Source organism: Lotus japonicus, chromosome 3 (genome assembly GCF_012489685.1).
Source record: "Lotus japonicus ecotype B-129 chromosome 3, LjGifu_v1.2".
NCBI classification, from domain to species: domain Eukaryota; kingdom Viridiplantae; phylum Streptophyta; class Magnoliopsida; order Fabales; family Fabaceae; genus Lotus; species Lotus japonicus.
Window position 1 is genome coordinate 3,281,983 of NC_080043.1, and position 19,524 is coordinate 3,301,506.

The 19,524-nt window shown below is 35.8% G+C and overlaps 2 protein-coding genes across 6 annotated transcripts; one reads left to right on the plus strand and one right to left on the minus strand.

Moving 5' to 3' along the window:
• Positions 1-1,596: 1,596 nt before the first annotated feature.
• On the plus strand, positions 1,597-10,331 carry LOC130742862 (GTPase-activating protein GYP7). Of its 5 annotated transcripts, XM_057594957.1 has the most exons (13): positions 1,597-2,279; positions 2,460-2,558; positions 3,691-3,794; positions 4,418-4,551; positions 4,624-5,196; positions 5,328-5,450; positions 5,573-5,661; positions 5,740-5,940; positions 6,875-7,321; positions 8,641-8,724; positions 9,082-9,181; positions 9,293-9,333; positions 9,997-10,331. In XM_057594957.1, exons 1-11 carry the CDS (start codon positions 2,142-2,144, stop codon positions 9,121-9,123), a joined length of 2,034 nt encoding a protein of 677 aa, XP_057450940.1. In that variant the 5' UTR covers positions 1,597-2,141; the 3' UTR covers positions 9,124-9,181; positions 9,293-9,333; positions 9,997-10,331. The 5 variants fall into 5 exon arrangements, with proteins under 5 accessions (XP_057450940.1, XP_057450939.1, XP_057450941.1 ...); XM_057594956.1 differs by having other exon boundaries at positions 9,082-9,333; XM_057594958.1 differs by having other exon boundaries at positions 1,597-2,267; positions 9,082-9,333.
• LOC130742863 (probable peroxidase 26) lies at positions 10,294-12,250 on the minus strand. Its single transcript, XM_057594961.1, has 4 exons — positions 11,944-12,250; positions 11,329-11,511; positions 11,042-11,201; positions 10,294-10,957 (listed from the first exon to the last, which is right to left on the minus strand). The coding sequence occupies exons 1-4, from the start codon at positions 12,181-12,183 to the stop codon at positions 10,536-10,538; spliced, it is 1,005 nt and encodes a 334-aa protein (XP_057450944.1). The 5' UTR covers positions 12,184-12,250; the 3' UTR covers positions 10,294-10,535.
• Positions 12,251-19,524: the final 7,274 nt, after the last annotated feature.

Here is a 19,524-nt window from a genome sequence, read left to right on the forward strand (position 1 = left end):
GTGTTTAAGTAGTGCATGATGTAACTTTCTTCATGTGTTGTGAAATAGAATTTAAATTTTATGGTGCCTTATTTGCTTATGCTCTATCATGGATATGGTTTCCACAAATGAGGTGCTGGAAGAACAGCTTTTTAGTGACTTGCTTTTTTGTTTTCCCCAATTTAAGTCCTTTTATGCTGTGTTTAGGATTCAGCTGCTCTGTGTATGAGTGGATGGTGCAACCTGTACTGTGCATCGAAAGTGTTTAATAGATGATATTGATTTCCAGCAGAATCAGATTGGGGCTCTTGATCTCCTCATATTCTAGCTTTTTTCTCTGTTTCTCTTCACTTTTCTGGTTTCTTGTGTTTGTTACCTGTACAATTTTAGCACCTCTGGTGCTCATATTTATTTAATTAATTGGCTTATTAAAAAAAATGTGGTCATTGATTGATAGAAGCAAGTTATGGCCAAGTTAGCACTTTGCTGTAGTTTTTGTCTGACAATGAATATAATCAGAATTCTGCTTATCAAGGCTATTTAGAACTTTTGGGTTTTTTTTCATATATCAAGATACTTATTTGTATGAGAAAGGAAGGGTGTTTTGTTAAATAAATTTCTTCACTAATAGAGTATCGATTTTCATCTTCAAACTCAATAGACACTTATTTTCCTTTTATGAGGCCTTTGCCACCGATTTTGAATATGTCATATTCCACAGCAAATTTTCCTTGAAAGTTGCCCTTGTTGGTTGTTCTTGTTGGCTCTAAAAGTCGCACAACCCGAAAACGTTGTACCCGGATCCATAGGTCATATTTTTAAGCAGACAACGTGCAATCAGCCAGAATGACCGGTCTAGGAACAAACCGCTCCGACATGACTGGCAAAGTGTCTGACCAGCCCGACAAAGGGTCGAGACATATACTTAAGCATGACGACATCAAAGCCAATTGTGCGCTCATAAGCCCGACTTTCCACATACTTGTAGAGTCCAAAACATACACGTCAAGCGACAACTGAGCATTGCCACCAAGCATGGTAAGAGAGGCATTCCAGATTCTTGGAAGAACATTGGTGAACCCCCCTCCACTACCCTCTAAAACACGAGCGAAGACGCACAAAAACCCTCCATAAACCCTTAAAAATGTGTCATTAAACATCCGTGCTAGTTAATTTGATAATTTTCCTTTTTTTTCACAAACTGATAATTTTTCTTTTACATTCTCATGAATAAAAAATGTTCTTATGTTATTTTCATTAATATCTTAATTAGTTCAATGTCTATACAAAAATAGTATAAAAAATAAAAAATACACACATATTCCATTAAAATTCATTATTTTATCGTATTATAATAAAATTAAAATAAAACTAGGACAAGATGTAATTGAATATCCACAATTTATACGATAAGTGCATATAAATTAAATCATATCCTAATTACTTGATAAACCCTATAGTAGGAACAAGTAACAAGAATCTTCCAATTTATTTTCACCCCACATTGCACCTTCAATCCAATTTAATATTCCTAAGATGTGACTTATAAGTTCATTAATGTAATTAAAAAAACCGTTAAAATGTGTTTAAGACATCATAATTATCCTAATAGCCTTTGGTAAGAGTCATAAGCCCTCATCAAAACCACCATTAAATACCACAAAGAAACGGTATTCCCCCTTTCAGACTCACCAAATGGCCACCATGCCACGACGGAGCTCCTCCTCCTCCTCCTCCTCCGCCACCAAAACCTGAAACTCCTCTCACAGATCCTCTCTCTCTCGCTACCTAACCCTAACCCTAACCCTTGCTTCATTCTTCTTACCCTTTCGATTCTCTCAAATCCTCTTCTTCTATTCGCATTGCATTGCATTTTTTGCATTGCGTTTTTGGTTTGATTCCCTTTTCTTTACCCTAATTACCTTCCATTTCAGAACCTTCCTTCATTTTTCCATTTCTCGAATAGTTTGCATTTTTTCTGCGATCGAAGCAGAGATGATCTGTTTTCGGTTGAGTTTTGGAATTAGAAATGGAATGGAATGGGATGAAGCAAGCATCATGAAATTTTAGGGTTTTTGAACTGTGTTTGTGTGTGTTTGGTTGTTGACATTGGTGGTGGTGTTTTGGAGAGCTTGGTGTTTGTGTGTGTGTGTGAGAGTCTGATGAATTGTGGTGGCGAGGAAGAGAAGCAATGGAGTTGTGGAAAAGCTGGGAGTGTGAATTTCCGAAAAGTGAGTTCGATTGTTCGCGACATTGGGGATCCTTGCCTCTCTCAGTCTCCTGTAAAGGTTGTTGTAACTGTAAGATAGACTACAAACTCTTCTGGGTTTTATTGAATTCATTTGCTTTGCTTTGCTGTGCTGTGCTTGGATTCACTTCTATGAACTGAGGAGGTGATGTTGCTTAACAAGGAAAAACAAAGTATTGTTTATGAATTGACTTGTTGAATGATCTTTCATTGTTTATTTTTTATGGAGCAGGTGAACAGAATGCTTAAGCCAGACAAGTGGCAAGCCTTGTCTGATAGTGAAGGAAAGGTGCTTGGTTTCCGGAAGGCGCTGAAATTGATTGTGTTAGGGGTATGCTGTCATTTCTGCTCTGCTCTGTTGTGTTTTTTTTTTTTTTTACTTTTATTTGTCTATAGCATAGCATCATCTTCATCATTCTCACTCGCTGTAATCATCTTCAAATTTTGGATGCTGGGTGCTCATGAATTTAGTGCACATTGTCTTGTTTAATTGGACAGAGATGGGTGTGTATAGTAGTAATGGTTTAAGGGGCAATGGGCTCAATTCACTTAAAGCAAAATCTTGGGTTCCAGTTGTGTAAATGGAAGAAATAGGACTTGAGAGAGTTTTCTCACCTCAAATAGGTCCTCTAGGCTCAACTTGGAGTAGTGTGGGCACAAAGTGGCTTCTGGGTACTGCTGGGGAACTCAAAAAAAAGAAAAAAAGAAGAAGAAAGCAAAGAAACTTGCCTAACTTTGTTTAATATCAACTTAGTTTAAACTTTGTAAGGTCGGCAGTGCTTCCTATTTAGGTGTCATTAATTGGTTGCGGTGGTTGCCATTGGCTTGTTGTTCTTGACTTTTTAATTTCAGATGTACAAAGTGAATCTTATATGACTTAGCCTTAGTGAATCTTTTAATATTATTATTTTGTAACTTTTATCCTACGGCTTGCTTAGGGTAGGTATTTTATAAATAGTAAGTATGATAAATAAAAGGCATTATATCAGGCCTTAACTTCAGTTTGTGGGTGAGTGGGATGTGCCGAACCTATTGTATATTCAGTATGCTGCCTGCACTCTTCCTATTGTCAAGTTTCAACAAATAATTAGCTCAATCAATAAAATGTTGTTTCCAAGAGAGCATTTATAGGCTAGGCCAATCCACCCTCTAATACTGAATTTATCCACTTAGAAAATCTGGTCTTCTTACTTCCGTAACACATTTTTCATCATAAGCTTGAGTCCATTTCACCTTTGGTATCTTGTTAAGCCGTTCTACAGCTTTTTGGATTCTCTGTTCACAATGTCAGAATAATGGCTTAAGTTTAGTCGTCTTTTTCATCAATGTAAAACGCATACATCTTTCCTTGGGAGATATCAAACATATGAATTCAAAATTGCTTTCTAAAATTGAAGCTGATATAGACATTGTTGTTCTTTTCTAATTCGTTTCACCTTTCACCCCCCCCCTCTGCCTGTTAGGGTGTAGATCCTTCAATAAGACCTGAAGTTTGGGAGTTTTTACTAGGTTGCTACGCACTGAGCAGCACTGCTGAGTATCGAAGAAGGTTGAGAGCAGCTAGGAGGTACGGGTCCATCAACTTTCTTTGATTTATTTCTCTCTAGTAGTTTTTTTTTATCTCTAGTATTTGCTGGATAAACATGCCTATTTTACATATAATGAATGTTAAAGCTATTGTTGTAGCCACGAAAGTCACAGTTTAGAACTTTCTAATTTCAATATTTTTGTTATGGATGAATTTAGCCGTATGTCAATGCTTGCATGAATCCATTCCTTTGGCATCTGGCAACTACTGTGTGTCAATAATTGCAAGTGTGAATGTAAAATGAATTTGGCATTCAATGGCGATATTATGTTTCAGCTAGTTTATTGAATAAATTATTACTACCTCCATTACTTTTTATCTTTCATTTTCAGGTTTTGACACTATATAAATATAATTGCTGTTCTCATTTTTATTGGAACTGTTGTTTAATTTCCTATTGCACCCTCTATCTTCTTTATTAATTCATTATATAGTAAGTGTGTAAAATAATTTAGAATCAGGTGAAGGTAAGGGTATATAAGTGGTATAGTATTAGTAACAATTGATTTTGTCTTGAACTTTTGAAGTGAAAAAAAAATAGGAGTAAAAGTCCTCTAAAAATGTGATAAATAATTGACATCCATGATGAACTGACCTTGCAGGGAGCATTATAGTGACCTGGTTAAGCAATGTCAAACAATGCATTCAAGTGTAGGAACTGGTTCGTTGGCATATGTTGTTGGATCCAAAGTTATGGATATGAGAACTTCATCTAAACTTGAACGGGAAATGAAAGGTAAAACATCAACTTCTAATGATAATAATATTGAAGTAGGAAAATATAATGAAAGGAGCATTATTTGTACAGAGGCAGCAAAAGAAGGCCATCATGAAAGCTCCAATGGTTCGGTTGACCTAGCCAGTTTGAGAGCAAGCACAGATGGTGCAACTTATGATTCTTATGGTCAACAAAACTGCAGTTCCCCAAATTTAGGGAGAGAAACAGATGGATCACATTGTGTGATTGATAGTCCTTTTGATTTTCCTGCTTTACCTGTGACCAATCTGTTTGAAAAGAGTGGTAAAGATAACAACTCAAGCACAGAGCATGGCAGTAAACTGTCTGCACGACATAGATTAAGATTTGATGATGAAATGCATACCTTTCAAATCAATGACAATGTAGACTTAATTGGTGAATCAAATGGCCAACAACCACGGGGTATCTTGCATTCCACGAACTCTGAAATTGAAGTTGCTTCACCTGATGAGGATGAACCAGAATTCCCATCGGACAATGCTGTTTATGAAGCTCAGATGGTAAATCAACTAAAAATATCAGATGTACCCCAGCCAGCAAGGATAAGTGCCGCAATGTCTCAAGAATGGCCTGTCGGTGAAGATAGAGTATCAGAATGGCTTTGGACCTTGCACAGGATAGGTATCTAAGTTGTTTAATCTATCTCCCTCTTACCATGTATTTTGATGGAGGAAGTTCATCTTTTTCTTCTTGAGGACCGCATATGTTTTATTTTGTTGTTCTTTTTTGTTAACGAGATTATTCCTTTCCAGTCGTTGATGTTGTGAGGACGGATAGTCATCTTGACTTCTATGAGGATACCAGAAATTTAGCTAGAATGTCGGATATTCTTGCTGTCTATGCATGGGTTGATCCTGCAACGGGGTATTGTCAAGGTTATGTTTTTTCCTGGGAATTTCTTGACTTCTTGCCAATGATTGTGTTCTTTTTAGGAGTCTTGTTATAGTGACTTTGGACACCGAAACTTACATTCTTTTCACTGAATATTGGATTTTAGGTATGAGCGATTTGCTGTCTCCCTTTGTTGTAATCTTTGAGGATAATGCAGATGCTTTTTGGTGTTTTGAGATGCTTTTAAGGAGAATGGTATTTTCAAATTTGGCTTAGAGTCAACAATGTTATTTTTTTTTGCCGTGACTGACTTGTTTTGTTTCACATGTGCAGAGAGAAAATTTTCAAATGGAAGGCCCAACTAGGGTGATGAAACAGTTGCGAGAATTATGGCATATTCTTGAACTGGCAGACAAAGAAATGTTCGCACACCTGTCAAAAATTGGTGCCGAGAGCCTTCATTTTGCATTTCGCATGTTGCTTGTTCTGTTCCGGAGAGAGTTATCTTTTAACGAGGCTCTTTCAATGTGGGAGGTTTGTGCACCATGCTTCCAAATCCATCCCACTGATTTTTTTCATGTTTTTAAAATTCAATTAAAATGTAAACCTTTACCTCAATCTTAGAGGAACAACTCTCTTGTCCACTCCTACTTAGGGAGATATGGTTGCTGGTATTACATAGAAGTGAAATATGATATTAGTTCTAAGATGAGTTGCTAGTTGCTACTGGTTCAAAAGCATGCATATCTAATTTTTCTGTTTATTTTTTAGAGTATTTATTTGCTTTATTGTATTAAGTGAATTGAGATATGGAGACTGGCCTTTCATACCTTCATGTAATTATTGATCGTGTCTTTGGGAACATTTGTGTGATTTTTTATAAGTAAATAACAAGTTAGGGGGTTATATATATATATATATATATATATATATATATATATATATATGACAAAGCATTGGGCTTATGAATATGCAATAGAAGTAGACCACCTATTGATAAGGTGTATCATAGACTATATAAGAAAGTGAATGATATTGAGCCAGTGCCTTTGTAATAGGAAATCAAGTATTAGTTGACAGCGAGCCTGAATTAATGTCCCAAGGTAACAGCCAGTTAGATAGGCTGTTATATCAGTTAGTTGGTTACACTCCTATAGGAGGAATGTGAGGTTAGTTAGGGAGGTGATTCTGAAGTTGTTCTTTCAGTTGTAGGCAGATTTTCTGACCTCTCGAAAGTCAGAATTGTATACTCAATTTCCATTATTTTCAATAAGAGAATTTCTCTCTTTTCTTATCTGCTTTCTAGTCCAGTTTTATCAGTATGAAAGTAATATTCTAAAGAAAATTTCAAGAATGTTGCCTGTAATTTAGAGCGGACAGTGTTTTGTGCTATTTATTAATCAACCCTTTTGATAAATCATTTGCTTAGTTTATCAACACATGAACGTTGTATTCCTGTGTAATGCAGATGATGTGGGCAGCTGACTTTGATGAATCCTTGGCATATGATTTAGAAGTAAATTGTCTGGAAGCGTTGGACATACATCTTCCTAGAGACTCAAGCAATGATTTAAGAGAAGAAGTTGCAGATTCTGATGATGGTAGTGTGAAGAGTGGTTCACAATCAAATCATAATGAAAATGACAATGACAATACAAAAGCCAGCCAACAGTCAAATCATGAGAACACTGATGTCTCTGTATGGGATGCCAAATTGAAGTCGCTATCATCTTATCCCTTTTGTGGCTTGGCAAGGAATATGTGGCCAAGAAATGGTAGAGTTCAAATGAGCACTATGTCCTCGTTAACAAGGAAAGAAAAGGATGAGCTAGCCATATTCTGTGTCGCAGCAATTCTTGTTTTAAACCGTCAGAAAGTCATTCGAGAAACCCACTCCTTTGATGATATGATAAAGGCAAGTGCATTGATCTTTTGTTTTTATCGAGTAATTAATTACTATTATGAAAGTCACAATTGTTATACTCCTATTACATTGTTTTTGCTTTTTATGTTTATATTGTCTGGTGTTGAGTACCTCCTTGGTCTGGATTATGTTTTGATCTGGAAATCTGAAGTTGGTACTTGGTAGTGTATAAGCCTTTTTTTCAGAAGTTGTATTCTGCCAAGCACTTTTTATCTTCCTGATGTTTTCCCACAATCACCCCTGTAATAACTGCATATCTTGGTGTTATTGTTTAATGAGGTTTGATGTACTCTTCGTCATAGTAGTCAATAGCGGGAAATAGCGGCGCTATAGCGGCGTAGCGGAGCGGAGCGGCTCCCTGCCGCTATTGAGATGAAATAGCGGCCAACTTCACAATAGCGGTCGTAGCGGCGCGAATAGCGACCAAAATAGCGGCAGATCGCGGCCAATAGCGGGAAATAGCGACGCTATATGAACGAAGGAGAAAATGACTCACGCCCCTTGGTTTTAAATCGTTACGAAACCTTTTTATGGGCATGTTAGGACTTCTCAGGGCCATTATAGGTCAAAATTGAAAGAATTAAGCTTCATTCTTCATTCAGATTTGCAAATTCGACTTCTTTACCTTGCTTTTGAGAAGTTATTAGTTGTGTGTTATTGTTCAAGACTTATGATTTTTATTTCTATTATGAATGTTATGAATTTTAGGCAATATTTGACATTGTTTGCTATTTATATGTATATAGTATTAAACTATTAATGATATAAAATTACATAAAAAAATTCAGAATAGCGGCCACCCCGCTATGCGCTATCACGCGCCGCTATCCGGGATTGACTACTATGCTCTTCGTAGGAAGGTGTAGAAATTTATGCATATTAGAGTTTATAACTTTCTTTTAATAATAACATTAATCCTTTTGTCTCAAGTAGGTTCTTACATTTACCATAATGCTGATGCATGAGCATTGCATTAACTTAAACCTGGGTGTAGTTTTACTATTTGTCTGACTAAAACCCTATTGTTCATTTTTTTTTCTCTTTGCATGTTCTTTGCTTTTGGTAACATTTAATTTATCTTCTTTTGCCTTCCAGAATTGTAAGTCCTTCTTTAGTGGTTTTCCTGAATCATTGCTTGAAACCAATTTCAGCATATGCTTAATTTGATCTGTTTTCACCTTTGTTTTTCCAAATTTAACTTCACTAAGGAGTTCTTTCAATTCTTAATCCAGAAAAGAGAGAAAAGAAATCAACTGATAGATTATTGTGCGTCTTCTTCTGACTTTAGATTCCAAATTTACATCTTGCAGATGTTCAATGACAAGATGTTGAAGATCAATGTAAAAAGGTGCATAAGAACTGCAATCAAACTACGAAAGAAATATTTAAACAAGGTAGGTCCTAAATTAGTTATTTTCCTCCAGTTGTCTCTTCCAAAAGAGGGCACTTTGCAAGCTTTTTGCCTATTTTCTTGGTGAATGTTCAATATCCTTGTTTTAGTGTTGGAATGATCAAAGAAGTTGTGTTGGATTACTTCATCTCATTCTGATGAACTACGATACTTGTTTTATTTAACTTTTGATGTTTCAACATTCATGCAAGAGAAGATTTAGATTTGAATCAGTTGCTTTCTAGTGTTTTCTATACTTATGTCAATGCATTTTGAATGATCATTTCTCTAAATACATGACTTGCTTTTATTTATATTTCTATGATTTTGGTGGTGAAATTAAAGTCTCATATCTTGACAGGTAATAAAGAAAAAGAACCGGGTTTCAGAGAAAGAAGACTAGTGTAATATCTTTGCCAATTACTCTCGAGGCAGAAGCACCAAATGGCATTGAGTATCACGTATGGCTCTGCTTTTCCAAATCGGACTATGGTGTTAGATTTTTTTTAATTACTTTTCCACTTTGGATGGGAGACTTTCTAAAGTGTTTTTGCTTTTGGAGATTCATCCAGCTGTTGTACCTCCATAGCCTTCATTTCTCTTTTTTTATGAGGTAAAACTCACTTTGTTCTGCCTTACGGCCTTACCTTGTTTGGTTCCTTAAGTTTTGATGCTTTCACATAGATTCCTAGATGGTCTTTCCCAAAGACATTTTTTGTAGTTTGTTGGTCTCAAAACTCAGTTCCGGTTCTTGGAATTTTGATGCTAGAATTATTCATGGAATAAACTGTGCTGTACAAGCCTACAAGGCTCTAGCACTAAAAGTAATGTGAATAACTATAAGGAGTAAATGAAGAAGCTCATAGGCACATATGTGATTGAAGGCAACATATACGTAATTGAAATATGTAATTGATCAGCACCACACAATATCAGTTTAACAATTCACTAGCTTCAGCAGCAGTGCTGTTGGTATTTCAGAAATAATATCAATTGATTGAAAATAGGAATCTTCTTTAGAAATTTGATTATACTATTTTAGATTATTTTTTTGATGGCTAAAGTGTTGAAATCAACTGACTTGGGATTTAATACTGCATGTCTTATTATTTTTAATTTTCATGCTTAGCTTTTTGTTGTGTAATCCAGGAGTTTACCCTTTGAGGAATGTGTTTGTTTTCCTGAATATCATGTTAAAATATTTACTTCCCTTTTGAGTATTTATTTTTTCCCATTGCTTATGCTGTATTCTCTCTTTTCCTCCTCTTGATGCCAGTGAAAAGATTCACACGGGAACTTTTCATCACTCTGGTTGCTCCGAGGTCAAATCAATCTGCAGTCTTGGACACTTGGCACAGGTTATGTAAACGTATTTTCTTTCTTTGTACTTGTGTTTGAGCTTATATTGCTGGAGAAAATTGTACGCTAATCTCTTACTGCTTAGAGGAACTGGAGTTTGGAAAAAGTACACGCACTAGAAGAAAATCAGAAATAGGTGGTGGGTATGGGGGAGGGGAATATTGTAGCATATGGAAACGTATAGACTAAACTAAAGTTAATTTTTGTTGTGATATTAGTTAGCAAAAGAAATGATATATTATGGTTCATACATGCTACAACATTTTTTACTTGAATTGCTGAAACTCTTTTTTGAGGTCGAATTGCTTAAACTTACAACCGACAAAGTAGGGACTGTTCACGTCCTTATTCATGTATTATTTTTCACCTTCAGAATGCAAACGATTCTGTTTAAACTTGGCATATCTGAAACCACACTAAACATTTAACATCTCCCACTACTAATGTGGGTTGCCTTTATTTATTTATAAATCGACAATTCTGGCGTATCTGTCCTTGGTTTCCTGTTAAAACTTTGATATTCCCCATGTTGTACATTGAGACAGCAAAAGATTTCTTAAAATCTTGAAGCCCAGCAGCAAATTCCTCGGTGATCTCCTTAGTATCATCACCATTCAGTAATTGTTGATCAATTCCCAGAACAGCTTCATGGTTTAGGATCCTTTTGTAGTATGATTCTGTGAACTTGTAACTTGATCCAGAATCTGGGTTCAGATATACCAGTGGGTCACTTTGCCCCTTCTTTCTTGGCGGACAAAGCTTTCTCATCGTGTCTAGAAAAGCAGCATTCATGCTAGGGTCTGAGCTTCCAGTACCATTGTAATTATACAGCCTATCAGTAATGTAGCTACAATGTGTTCTTCCAATTGTGTGTGCTCCTGTTTTGATATGAAACAAACACATTCATTTAGAAAAAAATAGTAAGTAATAATTTGTACTGCTGGATTTTAGGCCTGTCTTACCCAAGAGTGTTCCCATATCTAGGACATTCAAGCCCCTCGATTTGAAGTATGCTAGAGCTTCCTGCCATGAGACGGATGGTGATGGAATGTCTACTGATGCAGCATCTGATCGCATTCCATCTTTTCTTCCGGTGAAAACTGGATAACCTGGTCCACCTGCCTGTTGACACAAATCCTCAAATTGGTTACAAGATCATATAGAGTTATAGACATACTAGTTTGGTGTGGAAGGAGTTGAAAGTAGGACTAGTTTGTTTCAAGATATAAGGGTGTGCTGAAAAGTGTACCAGTTGAACAGCATCTCTGGTAGCCAGTTGGAGTATATCAGCACAGGAGACAACGCCAGGGCACTGTCTTTCCACGAAAGTTTTTATATTGTCAATCAGTACAAATGCTCCAAGCCCCCGGTTTTGCGGTGCTTTTTTCTCTGTATTTGGTCCTTCGTCCAGCAGAATTGATGCGTCACAGCCCTAGCCACAGAATATTGGTGATTTAGGTTTTGAAGTGGAAAAAAGAACTTGAGCATTTGCAACATGCTGAAAGCTAAGTGCATATGGAAAACCCTTCTATAGTTGATTATGATGTTAGAATAAATTCTGGGGAGAAACTTAGATGAGTAGTTTATGGATTTTAAAATTGATTCTGATAAAAGAGAAGCTAATTCAAATATACTGTAAGTAAATTAGATTGAACAGCAATAGTTGGTTTTTGGCTGCATGTTTCTGGGTGCAACATGGATATATTTCAAGGGTGTTGTCAAGGGTGTGGGCTACTTTATGCAATCTCTTATTTATAACCTACCTTCTGTCTCAATTGTTAATTTCCTTTTGTTTGCTGAAAAAGTTGAAAAGAGGGGAGAGATGAAAAATAAGAGTAAAGGGTAAGACAAATAAGGTACTTACTGTGATGAAACAATCTGAATATACCAAGCGGAGGAGCTTTGCTGTGATGCTTTTGTCAAATTTCCAAAACAGCTTTACTTGGTTCCTCACATACAACTCAGCATCGCGGCATATGTTGTGGGTCTTATAGTAATGCCACTCCAACTTTGGCCGTGGAGGTGTAGCCGCCGCCACAGGACTCGAGCTCAGCGCTGCAAAAGCAACAACTAGTAGGAAAGCCACACACATACTTGACCTCATTTTGGGTCACTACTCACTACCAAGTCTCTCTTGCTATTTTGTATAACACTAAGCTCGATTCTTAGATGTAGCCACTGCCTTGCTGCTTATATAGCGTACACTGTCCTAGTGGCATAACCGACCAAGTCATATAGAATAGAAAAATAGAGAAATATAACTCATAGAATAATGGGTTGTGTGCTCTAATTTTCCATCTACCTAGTCCAAGCATCACGGCACCGTGTGATGAAATATTAAGGCATGTAGCTGTTCACATGCACCAAGGAGTTCTGAGCATACTTCTGAAGCCATATTGATGCTACGACGTGGGTAGCAAGCAATGTGCATTCCATGTGACTTCAACTTGGATTTGGGGCCTCATTCTCTAATCACGAGATTTATTCTTTTTATGTTGCAGTGTTTCCTATAAATCGAGGAAATTATGGCTTTTAAACCATATGTGATTAACTTATTATTGATTAATTTATGGTATGGCATGTGCCATCTGGGTCTCACTTGATGGCTGGCCTGGATGGATACTGTTCAATTCTTTCCTTTTTGTTTGAGTCTGCCCAAACGGCCACTCAGTCCATCATCATTCTGGTTGGCCTAAAAAACTCCCAACGAAGGGAACGTCAAACTGGTTAACTAGTACCACCAAAGCAAAACCTTCACTTCTCAAGCCAACTAGCTGAACAAAGACTAAGTAGTTAAAGTTAATCATTCAATATATAAAGCTAACAGCTTGGAAGCGGCTACACAATAACCTGACAGAAGTTAAACATTCTTACTACTGCTCAATTTAATCTCTATAAATTTAAGTTTGGCCAACACTGTAAGTAAAACATTGATATAACTGCTTTCACTTTGCTCTTCTAGACTTGGAGAATCTTTTTGATCCTTTGTTGACTCGAGCGTTAGAGTGTCTTGTGTAGGGATTTGAATTTGCTGCAGTTGACTGCACTATAGTCACAAATGCAGTCCGCTTGATTAAGATAAGATGGATCAAGTTTTTAACATGTATTTAAATCCTATTCACTGAGATTAAATGTTAATCGAACCGATCGGAATCCAAGGACTCATATTGAGTGGTTGTATGATTGTGTCAAAAGCTGACTGCAGTGAATTCAAATCCCTTTAACGGGTATTTCCCAATCATGGTCTCTTTCTGCACTACAGTGCCCTCAACCGCACTCACTATCATGCACCACCACACAGGGAGAATCTTTCTAAAAGAACACTTTTATTTTCTAGGCTTAATACATTAGAAGACCCCTGTAATTGTAAAGGGAATCAAATCCAGAGCCTAGAAAATTTTTGCATCAAATTGGGTCCCTAAATTTTTTTTTAATTCAATTAAGGACAAAGTGTGTTAAACGCTGACGTGTCTTGATTTTTTCCCTATCACCTTATCCACGTGGATTTTAATTTTTTTTAAATACAAAATAATGCCACATGTTATGATTAGAAGGAAATCAATATTAATCCCTAATTAACTAATTTCAGCTCTAATTAACCAATCTCATCAATTAAGCCTCAAATACCCAATTTGAACCCTAATTTTGCTGCAACTTCTGTTCTGAATCTCCTCCCTCCTCAACAGAAGCAACTCCTCACTGAACTCGTCATCCTCCAAATCCCATTCAACACATCTCTTCACCCTTCCCACAAACTCCATTTCTTCAACTGGTGTCGCCCCCCTCCCCTCTTTCCCACAACCTAAACATCACCCTTTTTCTTCTAAAAAAATCCACACAGCAGCATAAGATGGGAAAGAAACAGAGCAAGGAAAACCCATATCGGGAGGGAATGTGCGAGAAAGAGAGGGATAGAGAACGACGCTCGCGTGGCAGAGCTCTGGTGGCGTGTGGTGGCTAGAGGTTGAACAACGTTCGCTGCGGAGGTGACAAACCTAGATCGAGGATGTGAAATTGAGGAAACTAACATCGGTTGGAGGTTGAGGGGTTTGCAAGGCTCGGTGGGGGTGGGTTTCTGGGTGGTGGTGGCTCGGTGGCTGGGTTTCTGAATGGTGGCGGCCGAGTTTCTCGATTGATGTTGTAGAAGAAGTGAAATCAGTCTCGGTGACTTGTTGGAATTGAGATTCAGATCTGGATATGGTTTGAAGTGGGTGTTGGGTATTTTTTTTTCTTGATAAAGGCTGTGTTTTTTCTGGGTATTGTTGGGTTCCTAGGTTGTTTGATTTTTTAGTGTTTTTTTCCTGGGTTGTTAGTTTCATCTTGGTTTGATTTTTTAAGTTTGATTTTCTTGGTTGTTGAAGCATGATATAAGAAGGGGAAAAAGGACGCAGTAGATCAAACTTTGTTTTTTCTGTTGAGAAGAGTAGGGGTGGTGGGTCACAGTTTTTTCGCCTTGTTCCCCCCCCCCCCCCCACCCCCCTTGGTTCTGCAAATTCATGTTTAGTTTCTGCATAATTTTTTCTGGTTTGTAACACTGGGCAGTAGGGATTGTTTTGAGGTTGGGTAGTCTAGGTGGCCTTTTCTTCTGTCTTTTGAGTTTTGTTTTTTTTTCCCTTTTCTCTTGTATCATTTAGGTTGAAAAAGGAGAATAGTTTATAAGTTTCAGTTGTTCATTCACGGAGATAAAAGAGAAATGTGGTGTGAGGGTGAAGAACATTGAACAATTGAAGAACATTCAAGAAATAATTTTTTTTCTGATTATTTAATTGAGTTGGAATTAAAAATAATTTTTTATTATTTTTGTAATTAAAAAATAATAATAAAAGTCACGTGGAATTGATGACTGGGATAAAATTGTCTGCTGGTACACTTTGGCCTTAATTGAATTAAAAAAAAAATTTATAGGGACCCAATTTGATGCAAAAAATTTCTAGGCCCTGGATTTAATTCCCTTTACAATTACAGGGGCATTCTGATGTATTAAACCTATTTTCTAATCCTGAAAGGCTGAAACCACGAGTTCATGCAACCGAATAATGTACCAATGATCACGGAATTACAAATCGACAGGTAATTTTGGTATTACCTGCAAAGAGTAATATAAGACTTTCATGAATAAATTCAAAGAAAGATGAGGAGGCAAATGTTGCTTAATATTTTGTCAAGGATAATATATTTTATAACTTCTTTAAACATACTTTACGATGTTTGATCCGAGGCAACGTAATTTTAAAGGTTTTGACTGCTGAATATGGAAACCTATGCTAGTTGGATCACAGGTGGTTTCTCTCTTAAATTGGCTTGCAGATTGTGTAATTGGTATGTAAACAGTAAGCACGGTGGCCAGAATAAAATATATAAGGAAACGTAACCTAAAATATATAATTCATTTCCTTATTGATGTGGAATTTCATTGAAGTTGTTTCACTCTTATGCAATACTCTACTTAACCTGTGACTTAACATTCGTACTAAATCTTTAGTTTTAATTAACTTCACCTTCACTTATAGACTTTTCAATTCAACGCAAGCCAACATGTTTTACAGTCGACTCTTAGAATTACCAATTGCAAGTTGTTAACACGTTTTGTCACTACTACTCATCATCGACATGATGTTTAGAGCACACTCATAAGAAAAACAACTATGATACATTCACACCTCAAATTTTTTTCATTCCATTTCTACTTAATTTTATTTCTATCTCTCTTTTCTTTTTTTATCACATCACATATCAAATCTCATATTTTATCTTTCTATTATTTCTATCTCTCTCTCCCTTCACATCTTTCCACCTCATTTTGAGGTGTGAAGAAAACATTTTTGATAAGCAAGAAAAATATATATAATTTCATGCTCTACTTTCTCGTTTTGGTTTTTTATTTTTTTGAGACGGGAATGTCACAATTACTCTTTGTATACAAATAATTATTGAAGGTTGGTGTTCATTACTTAGTAAAAAGTTAAAAAAATATTAATGTGGTATCATTATCTTTCGGTATTTTGGTAGAGAGAAATTTTAACAAGCAAAACACTGAGAGAGCACAATAAAGAAAAATAAGAAAATACCGAAAAATGGTGTTTTCGTTAATTTTCAAAAGTAAAGACTAATTACAATTTATTCAATCAGAATAATTCTCATATTATTTAATAATATGAAAAAAAATTGGTAAAAAAAATTATATGTAATTATTTACCACAATAGGTGTATTGGTACAGTTAGTGCTGACGTGGTTGATGTTGGTGGATTCGTAAGCGAATTTCTTTTTGAATTTGTTTCGGGTGATGCGAGTTCATAAAAGAATTCGTGTGGGGTGATAGGAATCCACCCCACCAACCTAGTGTCAAGCTGTCTAAAAACACATAATTGTGTAAATATGATTTTCCCCCTTTTTGGTAATTTTTTTCTGCATTATTAAAAAAAACCCCACAATATATGGCCAATTATCATAACTATCTGAAACACTTAAGGGAAATAACATAAAAATTACTTGGGCTGGCTCCATTAAACATAGAGACTCTCAAACAAAATCTTTCAACCACAGGCCTTTCGTAATTTGGGCTTAACGTGACCAGCGGCCCAATGTTATCATATTTCCAATAAGTAAATATCATTAATTTCGAAAGAAAAAAAGAGATCATTAATTAATCAAGTTATTTTTACGGAATTAATTAATCAAGTTAATATAAGTAAATGAAATCATTTTTATACTTTCTTAATATCTGCATAAAAGTTACATACATGATTCAATCAAAATTTGCGTTTTTGCGTGTACCTACATATGATATTTAACTACATCTTTCGGTTGCCTTTATAGGGTCATAGAAGGTGGATGATCCATCAAGATATTTGGGGCCGCATAGGATTCACAACTTGGCAAGTGACTCTTTGTCTGGCGAGCGGTCTCACATATTCGGTTATCCATCGGTCGCAACCTTGTCATCCTGTGGGCGATCTCTTCCGAATTTGGGAGACCCACACTTTTATGTACATTAATTAAGTCGTCCCTTCAGCAATATTTTAGAATCTTAGGCTCATCCCCCAATTTATATATTTAAGGTTATTCTTAGTAAAATGAGGGGAGAGCTAATTGTAACACTTATCTTCATCAATACAATGAAATAGCTAGGTTTATGACTCCTTTAAGGGAAGCTCTAAATCTGATGTAGGTTCACAACGTGAACAAATTTAATAGTTGAATTTGCTAAATTAATATCCTATAAAAGTCATTAAACGATGTAATTATATATGTCGTCAAATGATAGTTTAAGTGATAACAGCTAAGAGATATATGAGTTGGGGTAGTGGAGATCAGGAATTAAGAATGATGCAATTTATCTTTTCAATTTAAAAAGAAAAAACGATGTAATTATGTGGATTTGCTTGAAGCTACTACATGACTACACATCTACATGCATTAGATTAGATTTGTTCTTTTTTTTGAAACAACATGCATTAGATTTGTTGAAAGAGTCACATCAATATTTAATGGAAGTTTGTCAACGATCGGACAGGATCCGAATCCGATACTATGTTTTTTTCACAAACATGTTTAATGCTGTTGAGTTTTTATATTTAATTATTTTCATTTATGCAATCTTATCCGTTTCTTATAGAAATTATTTTCCAAAAAACCACGAACAAATGAATTAATAACCTTATTTTTATATTTTCCTCTTGTAAAAAAAACCTTATTTTTATATTTTTTCTAGAAACATTGAATCAGAGATATATAGGAAGCTCGCTTGCATTAAAAAGAAGAGATATATAGGAAGCTCAATATTTTCCGATGTATGTATAAAAAAAAGATATGAAGCACAAACAAAAAGTAGCTACAATAAAGCATTTTTATTTTAATTTCAAAGAAATTCGACCTTAAAAAATACTCACCAAAAGCTCCTGAATTATAAACAATTTAATAAGTAATTCGGTATGAACTAGTGTCCAGAACATTTTCATTTGCCACTATTACACCGCTACAAATTAATCTTGAACTAAGGAGTAAAATGTAAAGGCTAGTTTAGTAAGTGGGGGAACAGTTATATGCCACTTAATTAAAGTGATTCTGTTCAAATAATCTAGAATCTTAAAGAGTCAAGATAATACGATAAAGCAAATAAATGAGAAAATATATGATAAAGAAAACCGGACGAGAAAAGAAGAAAGTAATGCAAAATTCACCGAAGCGGTAGCTTAGTTGCTCGTCTTCTCCTTTAATTATGAGGTTGAAGTTTGATCCATACCTATAAAATGAACATTTCAATGAATGATTAGATCATGACTAACTAACATGGTAAACACCCTTATCTAGAAATATAAAGGAGAAAGTAATGAAAACATAATTATTTTTAGGCTAAAAAGCATTTTTGACCCCTGATGTTTTAAGTTTGTGCAAATTCTGCCCCTACTCTATTTTTGTCGATGGTTCTACTCCTCATGTTTTCAAACAGTGCACCGTCTACCCCTCCGTGTCAGTCTAGACGTTAAAAAACTAACGGAATGAGCTGATTTGACTTTTTTTTAATATTTTTTGGACCTGCAACGTGGAAATTACAAATGAAATTGGAAAAAGGGGCATGAGAGATTCAAACTCAAGACCTGTAAGTAGCAAAACATGCATTTAACCAGTTCAGTTACATACATAATTGATATATACATCAAACAAATTTAATTTATATCATTTCCTTGATCATCACCAACTTCATATACTCCTCTTCATCTCTCTAATTCACTCAGGAACATCTCTTGAGAAAGCCTGACTGACGGAGGGGTAGACGGTGCACTGTTTGAAAACATGAGGGGTAGAAACGTCGACAAAAATATATTAGGGGCAGAATTTGCACAAACTTGAAACATCAGGGGCAAAAAATGCTTTTTAGCCTTATTTTTAATACATGTACTACACGATTAGATGTGTAAAATTTAAAACAAACAGTTTTAATTTCAGAATTTTTAATTTGTGGGAAAAAAGGTGAAGAAACCCAACAAAAAAGGGGGCCAAAATCTTCACTAAGCAAAAATGTAAAAGCTCACCAAAATCACACCCACAACACAAGCCCCAAACTAAAAAAACCTCAAAAACCTAAAAAAAAAACTAAACAAAAAGAAGGATTCATATAGTCTGGAAAAGAGCACCTAAACCAAAACCACTAGGACGCTAAGAAGAGAATTTCGACATAAATTATTCTTCCAACCCGCAAATAGCTTGAAGATCACTATTGGAGCATTCAAGACTTTCTCAAGCAACCACGTCTTTTTCGCTCTAGTAAAATACCTGTCAGCTGAACTCGCATCCAATATGAAGGCTCTGACACCTCTACAAAAATAGGAACGTCATACAAACCATGACCCCTCCGACAAAGGCAAGGACTCAATGCCATCAGAGGAAATCACCAAATACCGGGAGGATCGTCATATCTGTTGCTTCATAGAGCGTCAACAATAC